The sequence below is a fragment of the Microcaecilia unicolor genome, chromosome 7, assembly GCF_901765095.1.
Source record: "Microcaecilia unicolor chromosome 7, aMicUni1.1, whole genome shotgun sequence".
Lineage (NCBI taxonomy): Eukaryota > Metazoa > Chordata > Amphibia > Gymnophiona > Siphonopidae > Microcaecilia > Microcaecilia unicolor.
In genome coordinates this window covers 254503501-254528817 of record NC_044037.1, presented here as the reverse complement: position 1 = coordinate 254528817, position 25317 = coordinate 254503501, and the positions used below count along the sequence as shown (strand labels likewise).

Sequence of the window (25317 nt, the reverse complement as noted above, 5' to 3'; positions counted from 1 at the left end):
CGGGAAAGCTTTGTCCTAGTCGGGAAGTGCTCCGGAAACCCCCCGCCGGGTTTCGTGTAAATCCTCCCCGTACTTCCAGCTTTTTTGCCCCGGTAAGTTTTCTTTCGTCGTCGGGGTAGGCCTCTTTTCGGCCTCGGTCGAGATTTTTTCTCCCTCTAAATTTGGTGCTTCAAATTTCGCCATTTCGGCTTTTGATTTCGCCGGCGTGATTTTTCCGCCCATGACATCGAAGCCTTCCAGCGGCTTCAAGAAGTGCACCCAGTGCGCCCGGGTTATCTCGCTCACTGATCGACACTCGTCGTGTCTTCAGTGTCTGGGGGCCGAGCACCGCCCTCAGAACTGCAGTCTGTGTTCCCTGCTTCAAAGGCGGACTCAGGTAGCGAGACTAGCCCAGTGGAACGTGTTGTTCTCGGGCTCTTCGTCGGCATCGGCACCGGGATCTTCGAGTGCATCGACGTCGTCAGCGTCCAGACCTCCTTCCTCGGCCGCCCCTGCATCGAGTGCATCGAGGCATCGGGCCTCTGCATCGGCGCCGAGACATCGGATAGCTGCATCGACGTCGGTGGTACCAGGACCTCGTCTGCTGATGTCGTCGGACGGTGGTGCATCGGGTGGAGTGCAGGTGAGGGCTGTCCATTCCCCTGCTGGTGGCGGTGAGCCCTCGGGTGGGTCTCCGCCTACCCTGAGGGCTCCTGCGGTACAGCCCCCCCGAGATCGACCTTCTTCAGTCTCGGCCCCGAGGAAGCGACGGATGGATTCGACGTCCTCCTCGTCGGTGCCGGGGAGCTCCGGTGACATGCTTCGGAAAAAATCGAAGAAGCATCGACACCGGTCTCCTCCCCGTGTCGGCACCGAGAGCTCTGGGTCGCCGAGGGATTCGGCACCCAGCAGGCATCGGCACCGAGAGGACCGCTCACCCTCTGTTCAGGAGGTGTCGATGCGCTCCGCTCTGGACAGCCCGGAACAGCCTCCACGCCCGGAACAGGTACTGACGTCGACGCCTGCATCGACCTCTCAGCCTTTCTCTGCAGCCGCTCTAAACGAGAGCCTCCGGGCCGTTCTCCCAGAGATTCTGGGAGAGCTGTTGCGCCCTACCCCTCCGGTACCGGCGGTGCTTGCGCCACCGGTACCGTCGAGCGTGGCGCCGGCTGGCCCATCGCCCAGGTTGAGGTCCCCGACGTCGGTACCGCGTGCGGTACCGACCGCGGCCACCTCCCAGGAAGGCTCCCCGACTACGTCGGCGGAGGGAGCTTCGCCGATGCGGGCGAGGGAGTCTACCTCTCGACGCCCCCATCGTGGACGGGGTTCCACGGAGTCGAGCAGGGCGAGGTTGCAGACACAGGTCCGTGAACTTGTGTCTGACACCGAGGGTGAGGCCTCGTGGGAGGAAGAGGAAGATCCCAGATATTTCTCTGACGAGGAGTCTGAGGGTCTTCCGTCTGATCCCACTCCCTCTCCTGAGAGACAGCTTTCTCCTCCCGAGAGTCTGTCTTTTGCCTCCTTTGTCCGGGAGATGTCTACGGCCATCCCCTTCCCGGTGGTTGTGGAGGACGAGCCCAGGGCTGAAATGTTTGAGCTCCTGGACTATCCTTCTCCACCTAAGGAAGCGTCCACTGTTCCCTTGCACCATGTCCTGAAGAAGACATTGCTTGCGAACTGGACCAAGCCATTAACTAATCCCCACATTCCCAAGAAGATCGAGTCCCAGTACCGGATCCATGGGGACCCAGAGCTGATGCGCACTCAGTTGCCTCATGACTCTGGAGTTGTGGATTTGGCCCTAAAGAAGGCTAAGAGTTCTAGGGAACATGCTTCGGCGCCCCCGGGCAAGGACGCTAGAACCTTAGACTCCTTTGGGAGGAAGGCCTACCATTCCTCTATGCTCGTGTCCAAGATCCAGTCTTACCAGCTCTACACGAGCATACACATGCGGAATAATGTGCGGCAGTTGGCGGGCTTGGTTGATGCTCTTCCCCCTGAGCAAGCCAAGCCTTTTCAGGAGGTGGTCAGGCAGCTGAAGGCGTGCAGAAAATTCCTGGCCAGAGGAGTTTATGACACTTTTGATGTTGCGTCCAGGGCCGCTGCTCAAGGTGTGGTGATGCGCAGGCTCTCATGGCTGCGTGCCGCCGACCTGGAGAATAGAATCCAGCAGCGGATTGCGGACTTGCCTTGCCGTGCGGATAACATTTTTGGCGAAAAAGTCGAGCAGGTGGTAGAGTCTCTCCACCAGCGGGACACCGCATTCGACAAATTCGCCCGCCGGCAGCCTTCAGCTTCTACCTCTACAGGTAGACGATTTTTCGGGGGAAGGAAGACTGTTCCCTATACTTCTGGCAAGCGTAGGTACAATCCTCCTTCCCGACAGCCTGCGGCCCAGGCTAAGCCCCAGCGCGCTCGCTCTCGTCAGCAGCGTGCGAATCAGCAAGGCCCCGCGGCTCCCCAGCAAAAGCAAGGGGCGAGCTTTTGACTGGCTCCAGCAGAGCATAGCCGACATCCAAGTGTCAGTGCCGGGCGACCTGCCTGTCGGAGGGAGGTTGAAAGCTTTTCACCAAAGGTGGCCTCTCATAACCTCCGATCAGTGGGTTCTCCAAATAGTCCGGCAAGGATACACCCTCAATTTGGCCTCACAACCTCCAAATTGTCCACCGGGAGCTCAGTCCTACAGCTTCCAGCACAAGCAGGTACTTGCAGAGGAACTCTCCGCCCTTCTCAGCGCCAATGCGGTCGAGCCCGTGCCATCCGGGCAAGAAGGGCTGGGGTTCTATTCCAGGTACTTCCTTGTGGAAAAGAAAACAGGGGGGATGCGTCCCATCCTAGACCTAAGGGCCCTGAACAAATATCTCGTAAAAGAAAAGTTCAGGATGCTTTCCCTGGGCACCCTTCTCCCCATGATTCAGCAAAACGATTGACTATGCTCTCTGGACTTGAAGGATGCCTACACACACATCCCGATACTGCCAGCTCACAGACAGTATCTGCGATTTCAGCTGGGCGCACGCCACTTCCAGTACTGTGTGCTACCCTTTGGGCTCGCCTCTGCGCCCAGGGTGTTCACAAAGTGCCTAGCTGTGGTAGCAGCGGCGCTTCGCAGGCTGGGGGTGCACGTGTTCCCATATCTCGACGATTGGCTGGTGAAGAACACATCCGAGGCAGGAGCCCTGCAGTCCATGCAGATGACTATTCGCCTCCTGGAGCTACTGGGGTTTGTGATAAATTACCCAAAGTCCCATCTTCTCCCAGTGCAGAAACTCGAATTCATCGGAGCCCTGCTGGATTCTCGGACGGCTCGCGCCTATCTCCCAGAGGCGAGGGCCAACAACTTGTTGTCCCTCGTCTCGCGGGTGCGAGCGTCCCAGCAGATCACAGCTCGGCAGATGTTGAGATTGCTGGGCCACATGGCTTCCACAGTTCATGTGACTCCCATGGCCCGCCTTCACATGAGATCTGCTCAATGGACCCTAGCCTCCCAGTGGTATCAGGCCGCCGGGGGTCTAGAGGACGTGATCCACCTGTCCACGAGTTTTCTCGAATCCCTGTATTGGTGGACGATTTGCTCCAATTTGACTCTGGGACGTCCCTTCCAAATTCCTCAGCCTCAAAAAGTGCTGACCACGGATGCGTCTCTCCTGGGATGGGGAGCTCATGTCGATGGGCTTCACACCCAAGGAAGGTGGTCCCTCCAAGAAAGCGATCTACAGATCAATCTTCTGGAGTTGCGAGCGATCTGGAATGCTCTGAAGGCTTTCAGAGATCGGCTGTCCCACCAAATTATCCAAATTCAGACAGACAATCAGGTTGCCATGTACTATGTCAACAAGCAGGGGGGCACCGGATCTCGCCCCCTGTGTCAGGAAGCCGTCAGCATGTGGCTCTGGGCTCGCCGTCAAGGCATGGTGCTCCAAGCCACATATCTGGCAGGCGTAAACAACAGTCTGGCCGACAGGTTGAGCAGGATTATGCAACCTCACGAGTGGTCGCTCAATTCCCGTGTGGTGCGACAGATCTTCCAGGCGTGGGGCACCCCCCTGGTGGATCTCTTCGCATCTCAAGTGAACCACAAGGTCCCTCAGTTCTGTTCCAGGCTTCAGGCCCACGGCAGACTGGCGTCGGATGCCTTCCTCCTGGATTGGGGGGAAGGTCTGCTGTATGCTTATCCTCCCATTCCTCTGGTGGGGAAGACTTTGTTGAAACTCAAGCAAGACCGAGGCACCATGATTCTGATTGCTCCTTTTTGGCCGCGTCAGATCTGGTTCCCTCTTCTTCTGGAGTTATCCTCCGAAGAACCGTGGAGATTGGAGTGTTTTCCGACCCTCATCACGCAGGACGAAGGGGCTCTTCTGCATCCCAACCTCCAGTCCCTGGCTCTCACGGCCTGGATGTTGAGGGCGTAGACTTTGCCTCTTTGGGTCTGCCAGAGGGTGTCTCCCGCATCTTGCTTGCTTCCAGGAAAGACTCCACTAAGAGAAGTTACTTCTTTCATTGGAGGAGGTTTGCCGTCTGGTGTGACAGCAAGGCCCTAGATCCTCGCTCTTGTCCTACACAGACCCTGCTTGAATACCTTCTCCACTTGTCTGAGTCTGGTCTGAAGACCAACTCCGTAAGGGTTCACCTTAGTGCAATCAGTGCATACCATTACCAAGTGGAAGGTAAGCCGATCTCAGGACAGCCTTTAGTTGTTCGCTTCATGAGAGGTTTGCTTTTGTCAAAGCCCCCTGTCAAGCCTCCTACAGTGTCATGGGATCTCAATGTCGTTCTCACCCAGCTGATGAAACCTCCTTTCGAGCCACTGAATTCCTGCCATCCGAAGTACTTGACCTGGAAGGTCATTTTCTTGGTGGCAGTTACCTCGGCTCGTAGAGTCAGTGAGCTTCAGGCCCTGGTAGCCCAGGCCCCTTACACCAAATTTCATCACAACAGAGTAGTCCTCCGCACTCACCCTAAGTTTCTGCCAAAGGTTGTGTCGGAGTTCCATCTGAACCAGTCAATTGTCTTGCCAACATTCTTTCCCCGTCCTCATTCCTGCCCTGCTGAACGTCAGCTGCACACATTGGACTGCAAGAGAGCATTGGCCTTCTATCTGGAGCGGACACAGCCCCACAGACAGTCCGCCCAATTGTTTGTTTCTTTTGATCCCAACAAGAGGGGAGTGGCTGTAGGGAAACGCACCATATCCAATTGGCTAGCAGATTGCATTTCCTTCACTTACGCCCAGGCGGGGCTGGCTCTTGAGGGTCATGTCACGGCTCATAATGTTAGAGCCATGGCAGCGTCGGTAGCCCACTTGAAGTCAGCCACCATGGAGGAAATTTGCAAAGCTGCGACGTGGTCATCTGTCCACACATTCACATCTCATTACTGCCTGCAGCAGGATACCCGACGTGACAGTCGGTTCGGGCAGTCAGTTCTTCAGAACCTGTTTGGGCTTTAGGATCCAACTCCACCCCCCGAGGGCCCTGTTTGTTCTGTTCCAGGCTACACTCTCAGTTAGTTGGTAAATTTTTTAGGTCAATCTCAGTTATGTCCTCGCCGTTGCGAGGCCCAATTGACCAATGTTGTTGTTTTGAGTGAGCCTGGGGGCTAGGGATACCCCATCAGTGAGAACAAGCAGCCTGCTTGTCCTCGGAGAAAGCGAATGCTACATACCTGTAGAAGGTATTCTCCGAGGACAGCAGGCTGATTGTTCTCACAAACCCGCCCGCCTCCCCTTTGGAGTTGTGTCTTCCCTTGAAGTGTATTGTCTTGCTACATACTGGACTGGCCGGCTCGAGCCGGTTTCGGGCGGGAAGACGGCCGCGCATGCGCGGTGCGCGCGGGCGCGCGAGGGCTAGCAAAGGACTTTGCTAGTGAAGTTTCCGATTGGAGGGGCTGCCGTGGACGTCACCCATCAGTGAGAACAATCAGCCTGCTGTCCTCGGAGAATACCTTCTACAGGTATGTAGCATTCGCTTTCTTGCTTAAAAAAAAAAACAGCATTAGGTTTCAAAGTAAAAGAGAGCAAGAGAATCACTTTCAAAATACCTTCATCTGAGTTTGCTCCAAAAAATGAGAGCAAGCTTGCCAACATTCCTGATATTTAGCTCTTGTTAATTAGGTGGTACAGAGGGAAGATATTTTGAAAATGTCCGAATTTCTTGGAAATATTCCTTAATAAACACGATACGAAAAAAAATTTAAATAAGTGTTTATTGAAAAGAAGTTGGAAAAACACTTCTCCTAGTACTCTCTCACACCTCCACTGGCTTATCCTTAATCTTCTGCTTGCTCTTTGTGCCTTTTCTGGACCGATGACTCCTAAGTGATACAAAAATACATATTTGATTCTTTCAGAAAACGTACTTAGCAGTACTACCTGTGTTGCAAATATACTGGTAAAATGATTTTACTTGTTTCTACCTGAAAAGAATATCTATTTATCTGGAAAGTAAACACGTAGATGTGTAAGTTATAAATACCTAAGATTATAAATCCTAGTTATTTGAGATTGAATTAGCACAAATAAATTACTCAAGTAATTTGCTGTTGAGGGGTACTATTTTACATTTCTAATAGGAAAATATAAAATGTTGAGAAGTCGTAAGCTGGAGAATATTTAGGATTGAAATCCTCAGGCTTGGGTAGATATTTAACAGCTAGCAAGTGCTTTGTTAGTATGTTTCAAAGGTTTGTGATGTTCAGACAGTTTTGTAGTAACTGCTTGTCTGCAATTGGAGCTGTCCAGACTGTGGTGCTGAATAGCAGTGAAATGTGCTTATATAAAACCCTAAGGTTTATTGGTCGTTCTTGTTTGGTTGGTTGGTTGGTTGTTGTTGTTGGTTTTTGTTTTTTTTTTTTACTTTGTATATAATGACTTTCTGCCAGAGATAAACTGTCTAAACCTGCCTTTGGAATGTAATAATGTCCTCCTTCAGAGAATTGGTGTAATATATCTATACTTGTGTCCTGAGTTTTCAGAGCTCTGATTTAACATTTTTGGACCACATTGCAGAATTTTTTTTTCTTATTCCAGTCACAGGAGGTATCACAGAGGAGCAATTTCAGACACATCAACAGCAGTTAGTTCAAATGCAGCGACAGCAGCTGGCTCAGCTACAACAGAAGCAGCAGTCGCAGCATTCCTCGCTTCAGACACATCCGAAAGCACAGGTATGTTTGACTGTTTTCCAGCAGCATAATATGAGGAATGACCCATAATCTACTTGGTTCAGATAGCAACAGGAAAATATGTTGGTTTTGTGTATGTTTTTTTTCAGCATTTTCCCTGGTTTGCCATTTTTTAAATATATTTTTGTTTTACATCATATATTCTATTTTTGCTTGTTTTGTTTCTATTTTTTTATTTACCCTTTTATTTCTCTGTGTATGTGTGTTTACATATATATATTTAAGAGAGATTTTTAGAAATACAACTTTTGAATAACAGCAGTCTATGGATGACTTCCTTTAGCTAACTCGGAATTGTTCATCCATGAGCCTTTAGATAAGATATACAGTGTGTCAGATGCAAACCAATAATACGTATAAAATGTTGATTTTCACAAATTCTTGGATATCTGTTCTAATACGTGGATGGTTGGAAATCTTTATCTTGGGATACTAGGCAAAATTCTAGAAATTGTGTGTGTGTGTATATATATATATATATATATATATGTGTGTGTGTGTGTGTGTGTGTGTGTAAACATAGCACTTTTACACAGAGTGCTCGTAGGCATTCCCAGGTTATTAGTTTGAGCAGAGTGAAGACCGAGCTGTGATGTAGATGCATATTTTATATAATACACAAACACATAGAGGTCACACACAGATTTGCATCATCTTAAGAGCAGTACTGGGAGTGCTTCACAGTGCCTATTTTATAAAGACACATAGGCACATTTATAAAATAGATGTCATCTTGGAATTTTAACATGAATGTCCTGTTATAAAATTATCCCCCATATGATCTCTTACTTGTAAAAGACTGAGGGTCAAAATTTTTTCCCCATGGTATTGTATTTTAAGCTTTAGGTACCTGTCCAGGTGTTGAATGTTAATATGTTCAGTCAGTCACCAATTTATTTGTTTTATTTTATTTCATATATTTATATTCTGCCTAAACACTAAGTAGATTACAATAAAAACATCCATAAAACTTTTACGTATCAATAACAACAAACATAAAAAACACAAATAAAAGCAAACTGCAAAATCTGTCTACCCTGTGAATTGGGGCCTAATTCTGCCAGTGGTAGTCAGTGTTTAAAACTGCTGACTGCCGCTGGTTGAATATTGACTGGTAAGTTTGAGTGCTACTAAATTTGGATGTAAGGTTGTGCATCTTTAAGTTCCAGATTAGGAGCCATCCTAGTAAATGTTCTCTCTGTGGTTCTCATCGTCCTCCATTCCTTCAATGAGGGAACTGTAAAATCAGCATTTTGGCAATGCTTTTGTGGATCGGCAGAGTGATACCACACTCTCAGGCCAACACCTATAATGGTTATCAATGCCATTTAAAATGAATTCATAGTCTTAGAGTTGGCCATTGTAAGGAATTAAGAGGGATAGCTCTGTCTCATTTCCAAATAAATCTGGAGCAGAGACGGCCAAGTGGAGGAGACAAATGAATAACAGGAGCCTTGTAATATAGGCAGTGACCTTTGTTATGACTAGCAGTGACCCAGTGTGACCATATTTTGGCATGTGCTGCGTCAGGGATCCCGAAGGTATGTACTGTACATCCAACAACAATATAGAAACAGTCATAGTAACATAGTAGATGACGGCAGAAAAAAGACCTGCACGGTCCATCCAGTCTGCCCAACAAGACAACTCATGCGTGCTACTTTTTGTGTATACCCTACTTTGATTTGTACCTGTCCTCTTCAGGGCACAGACCGTATAAGTCTGCCCAGCACTATCCCCGCCTCCCAACCACCAGCCCCGACTCCCGCCACCGGCTCTGGCACAGACCGTCATAAAGATCTTCTTTTCTTATTCAGAAGGCTTCACAAGAAGGAAAGCAACACTACTCACTCTCACTCTATCAGCCATGTCAGGTCATTACTAATCATAATAAATGTCATCACCTATATTGATTTCCTGTTATTCACTGGTCTCCGCTCCTTGTTTATTTGTCTGATCCGCAGAGGTTGTCATTATCAGTTTGTCTTAATTTCATTTTCAGCATCTGTTGATTATGCCAGCTGTGGTTTCTACGTAATTTAAAATCTCATCAATTCTGTCCTCTTTCTACCTTTCCTCTAAGCTGATATTCCTTTTTTTAGGATTTTCAGGTCCTTGGTAAACCAGAGAGAAGGATTTCTGGCGGGTAGTCCTTTGTTTAAGTTAGAGTCACCTCTTCTAAAGAAATAAAACTTTTGTAATTTTTGTTAAAACAGCAAACAATTTCTTAACATTGTTAAACCTTTTACAGGGCTCAAGCACTTCTGACTGTATGTCCAAAACACTTGATTCGGCCAGTGCCCACTTTGCTGCATCTGCAGTGGTCAGTGCTCCAGCTCCTGGTCGCAGCGAGATGACCAAGGAACAGAGTACTGGTCACAACAACATAAATGGTGTTGTGCAGTCTTCAGGTGAGACTTTTGAAAGGTGTTTCATTAATGCTTTTTTTGTGACAAATCATCATGATTTGAAAGAACAAATGCTGAGAGTGTGCACAATGCAGATCAGTTATACAAGAATAGCATCAACTTTGGACCAGTATCATGGGTATTGAGGAACAGTGGGAAAATAACTGTACAGATCAGACCAAGGGTATTTGCAGTTTTACCTTATATTATCCAATCCTCCTGATCTGGAGAGCTATTTTATTTAATATACTATATATATGTGATTCCACCTCAATATGGCCCATTTATTTATGTCCTATCTGCATATCTGATACATGTTTACTACTGAGAAGATTTCATTATAAGCAAGAATTCCATCAGTGGGATTAAAGAGAAGTGATAGAAAAGATAGTCAGGCACACAAAAAATATAGTAGTTTTGCTTTCAGTTTACACAGAGGTTTGCTTTGGATGAATTAAAATCTGCATAACAGAGCAGTCATAGGGCTTGGTTAGTAGTACTGTGAAGAAGAAAATTTGAGTTTGGATCTCTTATCTTTGGTTAGCTGCATAAGGTAAGATGGTGGCTCATCTTTGCACCAAGTGTGATAGGTGCTGACATCTAATTAAGGCAGTTTGACTTGCTGGGGCATTGCTGTATATAAAATGTTAATCAAACATAATCAGATATTTATATTTTAAAGTGTTTGGTGATGGCTAAGGCATCCTTTAATATTAATGGAAGACATAGTTTTAGTTATAATGAGAAATAAGTATACTTTTTGTAGACATTTTTAAAATTTGGTGCAATTGAAGATAACAGGAGTCAATATTATATGATCAGCAATGAATGACAGCCAACCAGTGCTTTTTTGGGACTTATACGGATAACTGTTGGCCATATATATTGGCATTTGGGGCATTCCAGGCTAAAAGTTATATGAAGTTTGGGTTCTGTGTGATTGATTAATGCTGTCCTGTCTAGTTTTTGGCATTCCGTTTACTATCTTGTGTTTTATTGATTGTAAATTGCTGTGACCTGCTTGCAGGTATTATGGTTTATCATGCTTTCCCAATAAAAATAATTATGGAGAGCAGCAAAATTGAGCTGCTTTATGAATAATTTATGTATTCAAGCCTGAAAGCAGGAATTGCTTGAAACAGAAAAGGTGTATTTATTTAAAGTTATGTGTTTGCTGAATAGTTACTTGCGACACTGTACATTTGGAGTAGCATTTTAGAAAGGACATCTAAATTGAAATTTTAAATATTCCAAGTTGGGGCATGTGAAGTTCTGCTAGTATCTTAGAACAGGATCTGCCAACACAGAACCTCTTCTAAAATACCTGGTGAAATGGATGTTTATATGCCGGTAGCGTGCAAGATGAACATCCATTTTAGAAAGAGAAACATCTTATCAACAGGACAACACAGGAACATGAACATCTCTGTAGCAGCATATGAATAGCTATATTGTATAATGACCACATAGACAAGTATGTGATGGAACATAAGCGTTTGGTCAGCCTTTGTAGAAACACAAACATTTGTTTCTGCTGAAGCTGTCACACAGTCCAGTTTCATGTTCAGGGGGGACACCAACCACTGGTGGATGAAGGAGAGCTACTCAGTAAAAGTATTTTTTTTGAAACCTGGACTTCACAGGTAAGCAGTTGTGGTTCCTGATGTCCATGTTTGTGAACATAGATGTTCGTATTCCTTTTGAAATGGGAAATAAACATTTGTTTTTTGGACCTCCTGTAGCCCCGCCCAGAATATGCCCAGACCATTCCTTCGTGCCATTTAGACATTCATCAGTTTTAAATGTCCATGTGCCAGCTTTGTAAAATCAGAGCCTCTAAATTGTTTCACATCTGTTCTTTCTTTTATTAAAATGAACGTGTTTTGAATACTCATTATTTTTTATTTTGTTTGTTTAAATAGGAACTTCTAAAACTCTGTACTCTGCCAATATGGCTTTATCATCCAGCCCAGGGATTTCAACAGTGCAACTTGTAAGGACAGTTGGCCACACCACCACAAACCACTTAATTCCAACGTTGTGCACAAGTAACCCTCAAACACTTCCAATGAACAATTCTTGCCTAACTAATGCAGTCCACCTTAACAATGTCAGTGTTGTTTCTCCGGTCAATGTGCATATCAATACAAGGACTTCAGCACCATCGCCAACAGCCTTAAAACTTGCCACAGTTGCTGCCAGTATGGACAGAGTGCCAAAGGTGACTCCTAGCAGTGCCATCAGCAGCATAGCACGGTATGTATAATAAATCAGAACAATATTTTCATGCTATTTAATAATTCTTTTATGATAACTGTACCCTGGATTCACATTTTTGCTTTGTACTGTTGTATTGTTTCTATAGAATGTAAATTTTGTAGAGTACATAAAGGTATGGGATTTTCAGAGTATGAAATGTGTATTCCCTTGTTCCTGTTTTTCTCCTGTTTTAAATTCCACACCCTCTCCCAAACAACTAGGACTAGATGGCATTTACCCCAGTGTCTTGAAAAAGCTCAAACAGGAAATTGCTAATCTGTTACTAGTTGTAACCTATCATTTAAAATGGCCATGGTAACTGAGGACTGGAGAGTGGCCAATATAATGACAATTTATAAAAATGGCTCCAGGGGTGATTGAGAACTGTAGACCAGGGGGAAATGGTAGAAGCTATTCTAAAGAAATACAGTGGTGCTGGGAAAAATGTAGATGCAAAATAAGCAAAATTATTGACAATATAGATAGAAAAGGCTTAATGAGAATAATTCAGCATGGATATTGCAGAAGTCAACATTTTTAAAGGTGTAAGTAAACATGTACATAAATGTGAGCTGGTTAAATGTGAAGGCGCAGTGGCGACCCTACCATTAGGCCAACTGAGGTGGGGGACTCAAGTGACACTCTCCAGGAACGGCGCACTCCCCTTCCCTCCTCACCCCTCTTCCCCATGTTTACTTAATTTTTTTTTATTTTCCAAAAGGTGGCGATGGCAGTGTCAGTGATTCCCATAGGCTGCCTTGCTGCCGGCACCAGCCTCTTCTCCCTACTGTGGCCCGCCTCTTGACGTAACTTCCTGTTTCCTTGAAGGCGGGACACAGTAGAGCGAAGAGGCTGGTGCCGGCGGCAGAGCAGCCTATGGGAATCACTGCTGCCTTTTGGCAAAAAAATAAGGTAAATGTGGGGAAAAGGATTGAGGAAGGAAGTGGGGAGATGCCAGACTGGATGGGGAACGGGGACGGCATCTCATCCCTACCTCGGGTGGCAGATTGCCTTGGGCCGCCCCTGTGAAGGCCCATTTGAGAAACAGTGTTGAGATCACAAAAGAGACTTCCAGGTCAGCATGTGCTCACTTCTCCCTGTATTTAACAAAAGACTTTACTGAACACAGATCCTTTCATAAAATAGTAGATTACTAGCACATCCAGTAGGACCTGTGATTTTACAAATAGAGACTGAAAAGTAGAGCATCCTGATCTCACACATTTTCATCTGCAGCCTCCATTATCCCACCACATCCTCTTTAAATTCCTGTGTTCCTGTGATGTACAAGTGCAAGTAGTAGCTTTCTAAAATCAGTATTTGCATGTGTATGTGATCTAGACAAGTAAATGCCACTGTTTACATGTTCAAATGCTGATCCTTCTAAAATGACCTCATAATATATTTCAATTTTACTTTAACAGTTTTTATTGATGACCATAGAAAAGAGTACATCCAATCAAATGTATATACAAAGATACACATGAGGAGTATACAGCAGAAACGAAAAGGGGGAAATAATCCATCATCAAGTATTACAAGTATCCCACCCCATCTCACTATATACTCGTGGTAACTATCTAACCCCCAAAGTAAACTGTATAAACGATAAAGAGATATAAAGTATCAGTGGTCAATTCAAAACATGCAATGGAACTGACTTACACAGTCATCAAGCTGGGAGCAACTAAGATCCCCCATCTAATCATCACTACCACTGCTGACCTAATATACCCCATCCTTCTGCCACCCCGACCCAACCCATCCCACCCATACCCAATCTCTGTAAAGTGATAAACACTGTGTGTAGGAGAACAGAATATCTATTCACAAGGCGACTATGCTTTATGGTACATCGTAGGCCCTCCCCATTTTAAAAATTTGAACTTTGGTAAGATATGCCCTGTTCAATATTCGAAACTGGCATTCTCTCAGATCTGCACTGACAGCTAAAGTGGGGATCCAGGAGGTCAGTGCGTTGAAATTCAAAGAAAGGTTGGGTCTATCCATGTCTCTTGCCCAACGTAGTCCAATAAGCTCTTTGTCCTTCGTGTGGGGGGGGGGGGGGGGGGGGGGGGAAAGGGTAGCAAGTGCTTTATAAAGGCCTGCGTCTGACAGCCTCTCACCATTCACCAACACGAAGAATTATCGTAAACGATGGCTGTGCCAAGATCCCAAATCTTCAACACACAAAGAGCCAACGTAATGAGATATTTGGTTATATGATCTCTGTACCAATACCCAACGCCCTAAACTCAACAAAGAACCCCTATCAGACAAAACATGCTCCAGTCACGTGATGCCCATATGTTCCCAGGTCCAAAATGTGCTATTCTCATTGCCAGGTGTAAACATCAAATTACCGCAAATTGGCAGCAGGTCAGACGCATGTGAGTCGACTCCCCAAAAACTAGTCATATCTTTCCAAAGCACCCACAGCGGACTCAACAACAAACTATTCCAAAAAGGCTGAGGAACTAAAGATCGTGGGGCCTGAAACAAAAAAATAAAAATGACATGGGGTATAATCCTGTCTGTCCAGAAACTAGTCACCCAAATGGCGAAGCACACAGGCTTGATTATAGTGCCGTAGGTCGGGCAGCCCCAGACCTCCCTCCTTCCAAGAACCCAGTACTATATTTCAATTTTAAAAAGACATTTGACAGAGTCATCCATGAGAGATTCTTCAAGAAATTAAAACAGCCCAGGATAGAAGGCAGTGCCCTACTGTGGATTGGAAACTGGCATAGAGACAGGAAATGGAGAGTAGAGTGAAGTGGTCAGTTTTCTAATTGAAAAAGGGTCAATGGTAGAGTGCCCAAAGGTCTGTATTGAATCCTGTACTATTCATCATATTCATGAACAATCTTGAAAAAGGAGCAGTGAGTGAATTGTTTAGACATGCAGATGACACAAAATTATTCAAAGCTGTTAAAACAGCAAAGGATTCTGAGACATTGCAGGATTTTATGAGACTAGGAGACTGAGGGAGCCTTTTACTAAGCTGCGGTAAGTGTTAGTGCTCTTCCCAGAACTTAAAAAGGTTTACTGCAGGAGGTCCTGCAGGAAGTCTAAGATTAGCAGGTTCAAACTACGTGCTAAAAAATATTTTTCATTTTTATGGCAGAAGGGGCATGTCAGTGCAGAGAGTGATAATCACTGTGTGTAGGAGAACAGAATATCTTTTTACCAGTGGCATACCTACGTGGGGCCACGGGGGCCTGGGCCCCCGTAGATTTGGCCCTGGACCCCCCCTGCCAACGACCCTCTCGACCCCTCCTGCCGTCACCTACCTTTGCTGGCGGGGGACCCCGACCCTGCCAGCTGAGGTCCTTTTCTTCCAGCGCAAAGCTCGTTCTGTTTCTGAGTCTGACATCCTGCGTGACGTCAGACTCACAGAAACAGAACGAAGCCTTGCAGATCCCCCGCCAGCAAAGGTAGGCAACGGCGGCAGTGCGGGAGGGGGGTCGAGAGGATCGTCTGCAAGGGGGGTAAAAGTTGGTGGTGATGGCATGGGGGGTTGGCAGTGGCGGGGGCCCCCTCACCTCGGGCTCTGGACCCCCCTCCCGCTGAAGTCTGGCTACGCCCCTGGCCAGTACTAATCAGTTAGTACATCATTAGCACATGAGCCCTTACCGCCTACAAAATAATTGTCCGTAAGTGCTCATGTGTAATTTGTTTTAATGGCCGCGCACTAATGGCAACAGCGCGTGGCCATTAATTTTTTAAAAATGCGAAATCAGCCATTGTACTGCTGCAGTAGAAATTGGCCTTCACGTGTGGCACAATAAGACCACTTTTCCCACATCTTTGTAAAAGGACCTCAGAGTATCTTAATGTGTACAAGTTCAAAGTGATATACATAGAGAAATAAATCCCAATTACAGGTATAAAGTGCTAGGTGATGAGTTAGGAGTCACCTCCCACGTAAAAAGATCTTGTCATCACTGTGAGCAATATGCTGAAGTTTCAGAGCTGTCATAAAAGCAAGTAGAATGTTAGAGATTATTTGAAAAGGGCTGCAGAGCACAACTGAAGATATCATTATGCCTCTGTTTGGGTCCAAGATCAGGGGCGTATCTGAACTGCGGCGGTAGGGGGGGCCAGGGCCAGAGTGAGGGGGCACATTATAGCCCCCCCCTGCCGCCGCCGCCATTGCCGATCCCCCTCCCCCCAGCCGCTGCCATTGCCAACCCTCCCCCTCCGTTGCTCGCCTACCTTCGCTGGCGGGGGACCCCAACCCCCGCCAGCCGAGGTCCGCGTCCTCCTGCCGCTGCCGGCTGCCTTTAAAGAATTCCGTCAGCTGGCGGGGGACCCCCAACCCCCGCCAGCCAAGCCGAGGTCCTTTCATTTTTCCACTGAAGCTGGCGCCGACGAAAGTTTCTTTTGAGTCTGACGTCGCTGCACGTTGTACGTGCAGGACGTCAGACTCAGAAACAGCTTCATTCTGTTTCTGAGTCTGACGTCCTGCACGTACAACGTGCAGCGACGTCAGACTCAAAAGAAACTTTCGTCGGCGCCAGCTTCAGTGGAAAAATGAAAGGACCTCGGCTTGGCTGGCGGGGGTTGGGGGTCCCCCGCCAGCTGACGGAATTCTTTAAAGGCAGCCGGCAGCGGCAGGAGGACGCGGACCTCGGCTGGCGGGGGTTGGGGTCCCCCGCCAGCGAAGGTAGGCGAGCAACGGAGGGGGAGGGTTGGCAGCGGTAGGGGGGTCCAGGGCGAAATCTGCGGGGGCCCAGGCCCCTGAGGCCCCACGCAGATACGCCCCTGTCCAAGATATAGAAGAACTAGAAAAGGTTAAGAGAATGGTAACAGAAACATTAAAGGGGATGTGATCAAGGTAACTAACATAGTGGGATTGAAAAGAGATTTAGGGAAATTTCTGGAGGAAAAATCTATTAAAAACTAATAGGTAGACTTGGAAAACCATCACTTTTCCCATTAAATGAAAGATGAGAATTTTAATTTGCTTTTTGGGATCTTCTGGTTACTTATGATCTGAAGACTAGATGTAGGTCCCAGTGCACCTTGATCTGACAGCATGGTTTTGTGTTGTGTTATATGACTTTTGTAATAATTCTGGATTAGTTTTAAATAACATGTTCTTTTCTTTACAGAGAGAACCATGAGCCAGAAAGATTGGGTTTAAATGGAATTGCAGAGACAACAGTAGCAATGGAAGTGACATAACCTTAAAACAGTGGACTTGTCCTGTGCTTAATAGTATAGGCATTTATTGTTCCAACTGAATGCAAATTTCTGCACTCTGTGGATCACAGGGAGCTCAAATGGACCTAAATGGACTATCCGTATATCGTATATTACATCGATGTACAGTGTAAATTTTGTAAAATTGGGAAAATCACTACCTTGTAAAATAGTTTATTTGTATCATCAATATTTCTGTTACTTGAATAGTAGATATTCATCATCATGCTTTTGCACTTGAATTTGCAACTGAATGAATTAAAAAAAATCTTTAATGGGATCATGAGCATGAAATAGGATCCTGCATCACTTGTTTTAACTATTTATTTTGCCATGTTTACATTTTGTATCTTGTACAAATAAATTCAACTTTGTGTCTAAAGTTCAAGATTCATAGCTAGGAGATGAAATTCTTGTAATTTTTTTCTAAAGGAAATGTAAAGTTTTCACTCGGTTCATTTTGCTCTCAATTTGACTAGATGGACTTTTTTGGTAAATTTAGTGGCATTTCACTGTCAAATATGAAGTTCAAGGCAAAATAGTATTTTCTATTACCATGCAGGGGAAGGGGATGGATCGATACATGAAAATTTTATGTAGTAACTCACTTTTCCATATATTTTGAATGTATATTTCTATTTATGATACCAGTTTATAAGAGTTAATTACACACAGAAAAAATGGATTAGGGGAAAATTATGCATCTAGCACATGTAAACTGTGCTGATACGAACATTTTTCAACAGATTACATTTTATTGGAAGACTGTGTATTTTAACTGGCTTTAAAACTATAACACACAAAAGATTATTTTACCAGTTATATATTGCATTATTTATCATTGCAATAATTATTGGAGGTCTAAATATCGAGCCATCCCTGGTGGTGGGCGGGGGGAGGATTGTGGCAAGATGGTCTTTTCAATTTTGAATAGTTTTCCTGTGGCTACAAGGCAAGTAACGGGTTTGAAAAAGTCTGACTTGTAAGCGTTGGACACCTTCGTAGTGTAGTGTTTTAGTGATTTTTTTTTTTAATACAGTTCTTGTAAATTAGATACGTGTAGTGGTGTTTACCAGAACGTTTGTTTATGCACTAGTTCAGACAACTTTCCCTGTTACTTGTTCTTGATAAGTGAAAACTGCAGGGAAATAAAATACATATCAAAACATTAAGAATTTGCGCACGTGTTCCTTATACAATGTAAAAAAATGTTTTGCAAAAAGAGAAAAGACATGGTTATGTAGAGGGTAGTTTTTTTTTACTATTTAAAGGATAGTCTTATTATTTGGCTCTGTTAGGAGATAATTGGCCATTAATGGAGTATGATAATGATGACTATTGCAAAAGATGAGAACATTTAATTAGAAAAAATAGAGCCCATTGATAAGGGAACTGTTTTTAGAAAATGAAATTTCACATTTTCAAAAAGAAAACATAAACTCAAAGTGTAATCTGCTGCCTCAGCAGTGGATAAGTGGGCTTCCTTTTAAGTCGTACCAATAGATCTTGCTGCTGATTTTTGTTGGACATGTCACTGTATTTACAGTGGATTGAGGAAGTTGATCAGCATACTTATGATTTGATTACCTAAAAATACACTAGATTCATATGGTAAATTGTAACAAAATAATAATAATAACTGAATGGCAAGCCTTTTCAGTAAATTATGTCCACGGTAATATACTGTACACATCATTTTTTGTTTTAGACCTATGTTCCATATTTTTGATCTAGAATCCCCTGAAAAAAAAGTTGATTTGAAGTTCGCATTCATCATATTGAAATTTCAAGATTACCTGCTATCATTGGTGAAATCACAAATGCTACCAGAAAGAATATTATATACTTTCCATTTTTTATTTGTATAGTCTTTTTGATAGGATATTTAAAGTGTATTTCTTTTGTATTTATTAAAATGTTATGTAAGTTTAAAGCAGCAATTCATGTTGACAACTTAGCCAATGTGCTCAAATGTGTATATGCTTTTTAACTGGAAACGTGTAACTAAAAACTTACAAAAAATAAATTTACGTTTTGTATTTTTTCAGTGTGCTTATCTGCTTTTTAATTGGAAGTTATGCAGTATCGTAATACAGACAGGCAAGCAGAGGAAAGGAAACAAAATAAAAATACAAATATATTTATTGTGCATTTTTTAGTTATGGTTTCCAGCTAAAAATTGCATAGCACTACTCTGTGCATAGCAAAGTCTGCTTGACTGTATTTTTTTTATTTTTTAAGATCATATGATATGATCTAATACAAGGCTGTCCAACCTTGATCCTCGAGGACTGCAACCCAGTTGGGTTTTCAGGATTTCCCCAGTGAATATGTATACACAAATCACTAGACTGGGTAAAATATATTAATAGTTGTATACTGTATAACAATAGTAGACCATACAACTATCCTTTGATTGCACTTTATTATGTATCACAAATATATCAAACCTTTAAAATCACATATCAAAAGATAAATCAGCTACAAACCCACACTCATCCAAACATTACACCAAACCTATCTAATACATTACACATGCCTGCCTACAGCATTAGAAGTGTAGCAGTAAACTTTGTTCTTCAACCCTCGCTCCAGTTAAAAGTTCTTTCATAAAACTTCCTTCCAGAAGTTTCACTAGATGCCCATATTATCAGCCAATGCTGTTAATGCTGATCTTGTTGCTACTTCCGGAGTATTCTCCTCAGCTCCACATTTAACTGCACAATACCAGCAAACTTATGTAAGGGATTCCAATCATTTACTGGAATTGGAGGGTTTTTCGGAACAAATAGGGTCCAAGGTCATTCTAGTAACACTAGATGTTACGGCTTTATACACGGATATACCACAATGGGCAGCCGTGCAGATGCAAAAACAACTGTTGAATATGTTACAGCTGTCCGAAGGACGGGTATCCCTGTTATATCAGATGGCACAATCGATCATTTTCCAAAATATTTTTAGGTTTGGAGATCAATATTTTTTACAGGTGAAGGGGGTCGCAATGGGGACCACGGTTGCCCCCAAGGTGGCGTGCCTGTATATGTCACAATATAAGGAGAATTTTGTGTATAGATCTTCCTTTTTCTCAGGTGTGGCGGGATGGCTGCAGTACTTTGATATCTTATTGATTTGGAAAGGACCAGTTAAAATCAATGTATGATTTATTTGAATGAGCAGATCCCCCAATATTCACTTTCACTATCATATAGGGGGAGATACAGTGAATTTTTTGGATGTCAACATTATCTGGCATCAGGGTAAGTTTGTAACCAAATCCTATCGCAAGGACACAGATTGGAATGCACTTTTGCATTACCGCAGCCATCACCCTCTACGGTTGAGAAATAGTATACTGGCAGGGCTGTTTCTCCAGATTCGGAGACTGTGCACTTCTTGTGACACGTTTAAGGAACAAGCACAAGGGATGTCAGCCCAGTTTAGACAGCGGGGGTACCATCCTAAAATTATTCATAAGGCGGTGAAGCGGGCATTTAATGCCCAGCGAGAGTGGTTAACCACTTCTGGGAAACCGCAAGGCACCCCTAGATTGATGTGTATGTTGCCATACACTTTGGAGAGTATGACGGTGGAAAGAATAATGAAACGACTATGGCCTATTTTATCTGTACATGAGAATTTCCAACAGCAACCCCGGTTCACATATACACGTGGGAAAAATCTGGGTGAAATAATGTCCCATTATAAGGTTTTAATGGAGACACAGAGGAGAGATGTAGTGGGGGGGCCACGGGGAGTGTGGAGCATATGTGTATTGTAGGTATGCATTGCAGGTCTCTCAAATAAATATACCCCATTGAGGAGGACAGGTGTATGCATTGCGGTCACGCAAGGATTGTAATAGCAGTCAGTGTGTTTATGGTATCTGCTGCTCGTGTGGGTTGTGGTACGTAGGGCATACTATTCGTAAAGTTAAGAACAGAATTGCATAACACTTGAGCAATATACTCTTATTGAAACAAGAAGCGCCTGTAGTACCACACTGGGCGACTGCAGGGCATGCACTTCAGGATTTGAAATTTGTGGTATGTCAGTGTTATAATAATGGGGGGGGGGGGCATATTTCTCTGAGACTTTTACGTAGAGAGCAGCACATGATATTTACGTGGAATACTATTGCTCCCCATGGGCTCAATAGGGAGGTTGGTTAAACGTGTGAGTGGACGGGGTGTAGAGTGTTTATAACCGCTGAGAATCGGAGCATTCCATACGCATGCGTCAGCATTTACGCTGGGGCACTGCCGCAGGAACTGCTGCGAGTTCCTGTCTACCCGTTATCCATGAATAAGTTGCAATCAACAATTGTAAGTTGGGAGATGGTATATTAAAAAATTTCTAAAGTATGAGATAAGCAGATACAGATGCATTATGTTGGTTAATTTGTTTTAGGAATCCGACCCCTGATGACGCTCGTAGTGAAACACAGACTATGTAGGGTATGGGAAACTGTGTGTTTGATCCAGTGGTGTGCTGGAGCAGGCTCTCACAGGCTCTCGAGAGCCGTTTGTTAAGTTTTTAAGAATTTTGGGAGCCGGTTCTCCATGGCTCCTTTAACAAATGGATCCCAAAATGTGGGCTTGGGCCCCTCCTGAATTCTCTTTTACTTTGCTGGCGAGAGAGAGCCCCCTGTTAACAATTTACCAGCACACCCCTGGTTTGATCTGTGAAGATCTGTTTAAAGGATCCAGAAGTTACAATTGAATGCCTGCCAAGTTGAGTAGTTTGTTGGTATTGTGCAGTTAAATGTGGAGCTGAGGAGAATACTCCGGAAGTAGCAACAAGATGAGCATTAACAGCATTGGCTGATAATATGGACATCTAGTGAAACTTCTGGAAGAACGTTTTATGAAAAGAACTTTCAACTGGAGCGAGGGTTGAAGAACGACATTTACTGCTACATTTCTAATGCTGTAGGCAGGCATGTGTAATGTATTAGATAGGTTTGGTGTAATGTTTGGATGAGTGTGTGTGGGCGAGGTGCAGCTGATTTATCTTTGATATGTGATTTTAAAGGTTTGATATATTTGTGATACATAATAAAGTGCAATCAAAGGATAGTTGTATGGTTTCGCAATGAATATGTATGAGATTTATTTGCATACACTGCCTCCATTGTATACAGGTAGATCTCATGCATAATCATTGTGGAAATCCTGAAACCCGACTGGGCGAGGGCTCTAGTGTGTTCTAATTTTAATTCTGTATTGTTATGCCACAAGGTATAGTGTGTTGTTTTGGAGAGGGGGGGGGGGGGGGGATATTAAACTCGGTCATAGTTAAGGTAGATAAAAAGAGCAAATAGTATAAGGAAAAGTGAAGAAGTATGAAAGGGGGAATATCAGTTAAAGCTGCTATAACTGAAGTTGTAGTGGTTGAGGCTGACCCTTTGTTGAGCAGTAATTTTATATATTATACTATAATTAATTACAAGTGCAATAAATTGGTGTAAACTAGTTGTTCAACCAGTAGCTATTAATTTAGGGCCTCTTCTATCAAGCTGCACTAGCGGTTCCTGCGTGGCAGTGTGGCTTGGTAAAAGAGGCCCTTAGTTACTGTTTGGATATTTGGTTACTGCACTTTTCTTACCTATAGTTGGCAGTTTCTCATTTACTGTTTTTAAGTCAAGTTTTGTATAAGTAAAATTTTATTTTAGGTACAACAGACAGTGTTTCACTGCTTTCCTTATAAAATGCAGTGAGGGCAGAGAGTTAAATATTTGTGTTTACCACATAATACATTAAACCTGCAGTTTTAACAAGTTCATGTTTTCAGAATTCCACTTAGCAGTTTTCTGATATATATGTATCTATATTTAGATGTAGATATAGATAGCAAACACATTAGTAGCTATAGACATGCAATATAAAACAGAGTCCAGAACTGGAAATATATTTTAATAATGACAGGAGAGAGAATGGAACATCTTTTGATAAAAGGTTAAAGAACTACCTATTTGCAGGTTTACCTTGGACAAGGCATCCAAGTGACAGATGGAATTTAATGTGAAGAAGTGCAAAGTCAACATGGAACAGTGGGAAGCAGGGATCTACAGAGCCATGAGTGATGCGTACACAGAGTAGATCACCAAATAGATGACATAGTGAAGGTACATTTCAAAAACTTTATTGCACAAATGTAACCAGGGCCTGACGTGACTGGCTACGTTAGGAGCAGATAGAGGGGAAGTCAAATCACACTTGCTTCCCTCTAGTAAAGCAAATTAGAAGCACAGGTTGTGCTTCTAGTTTCACCAAACAAAGCAGCCTAACGTGCCCAGATGATCCAAACAGTGCTCTAAAAATAGCACTGGAACATTGCAGGGCTTTATCACTCCTATGATCAGAGATAATAGCATGCAAATTTATGCACACTGTTATCTCTGATCATAGGGTAAAGTGCAGGAGGATTGTACCTGAGCAAATCCTCCCGCACTTTTTGACAAGTCTGCGCTGTTCACAGCCCAGATCTGTGAAACACAGGGGCCAGACCCCCTGAAACAGGAAGGCCCAAACCCCCACACTGAGCCAGAGACACGGGCTGGAGGTCAACGGACCTGTCCCCCCAACAAGTTCATGGGTGGCTGGAAGCCCCCCAACCCTCCGCACTCTCCCCCAAAGAAAAGATATAACAGAATTAGAAAAGGTACAGAGGAGGTTGACCAAAACGATTGAGAGGATGGAAAGGTTAAGGAGGTTGAGGCTCTTCAGTTTGGAGAAGAGATGGATGAGGAGAGTTAGGGAGTTAAATACTGATCTATAAAATTCTGATTGGAATTGAACAGGTAAACACACATCAATTGTTCACTCTTCTAAAAAAAAAATGCAAAGACTAGGGGACAAGCCATGAAGTTACTAAGTAGTATGTTTAAATCAAATCAGAGAAAATAGTTTTTCATTTTATGCATAGTTCAGTTCTGGAACTGTTATAGAGGATGTGGTAAGAGCAATGTAGCTTGTTATAAAAAAGATTCAGACAAAATCCTGGAAGAAAAGTCCATAAACTGCTGTTAAGGTAAATCTGGAAAAAGCCACAGTTTTTATCCTGGGGGAGGGGGGTCCTGCCAGGTACTTGGGACCTGAATTGGTCACTGTTGGAAACAGGATTCTGGGCTAGATGGCCCTTTGGTCTGACCCAGCATTGCAGTTCTTATGTTCTTAGAAAATATGAGCTAGCGCACCTTCAGAAAAAAAAAAACCCAAGGGAAAAACATATGAAAGCAAGTTATAGCAAAATGTTTCTGGCAGCCTTCCCAGTAAACTGGCCACACTGATATCCAAGCAGTGTGTCCACTGCACTGACTACTCCATCCATTTGCTTGCTGCTTTCTTAGGAATGGCCATAGTATCTGGAGCCACCATAGAGCCCCGATATCTACTGTCACAGTCACATTTAGGGGGGTGGGAAGGGTCAGTGACCACTAGGGGATTAAAGGGGGTTCATGCTTTAATCCCTTCATTGTCAGGGCACTTTTTTGTGATTTTAGTCATGGCTGAAACAGATCTACATAAAAACATACTTCTTTTTTTTTTGCCCTGGGCCATTTTTTCTGTTCCATTATTGCTGAAAAATGTCCAGATTTTAAGTCTGCAGAAATTAACACCAAATCTTTTTCTTGGATGGGGGACTCCTACATTTGGCACCTAGAATTATGTACCTGTAGTTGGGATTATTTTCCCAATGTCTACCAGTTCGTACTTGCCCACATTAAATTTCGTTTCCCGTACAGATACTCGGGGACCCTTCTACAAAGGCACAGTAGGCTCTAAATGCTTGCAGTGTGTGTCAAAACGAGACTACCACCAGGCTAGTGTGCCCCCTGGTGGTAATTTTGGGGTTGGCTCGTGCCCATTTTTTACTTCCCACTGTGCGGTGTTTCTGGCATTCATCGGAACTTGCTGTGTGCTGACTGGTCACTGCACATGTAGCGCGTAACCCTTACCTCTAGATCAATGGGTGGCATTAAAGGCTCAGGCTGTAAATAGATTCATGCTGGTTTCAATTTTACTGCAGGCCCTTTTCCTCGGATGCGGTAAAAACTGGCCCAGCGTGCGCCCACAGTACCGCAGGCCACTTTTTGCTGTGCCTCAGTAAAATGACCCCTCAGTCTTAATCATATAAGGCCCTTTTGCAAACCGTCACAATCCTCTTAATTACATTGAATACATTACATTACAGGTCATTTATACCCCACACATACCAATCAGTTTCAGTGTGGCTTACGTAGTTAAAGATGCTGGGCATTCCTGGGAAACATTACATC

General features: G+C 44.1%; 1 protein-coding gene across 1 annotated transcript in view; it reads left to right on the top strand.

The window, feature by feature from the left end:
- The window catches only part of EPC2 (enhancer of polycomb homolog 2), a 177115-nt gene extending 158076 nt beyond the window's left edge, over positions 1-19039 (top strand). The window contains exons 11-14 of the mRNA XM_030209088.1: positions 7007-7143; positions 9413-9572; positions 11492-11825; positions 16946-19039. Of these exons, the coding sequence (XP_030064948.1) occupies positions 7007-7143; positions 9413-9572; positions 11492-11825; positions 16946-17018 (704 nt within the window). The 3' untranslated portion in view covers positions 17019-19039. The remainder of the gene's footprint in view (positions 1-7006; positions 7144-9412; positions 9573-11491; positions 11826-16945) is intronic.
- Positions 19040-25317: the final 6278 nt, after the last annotated feature.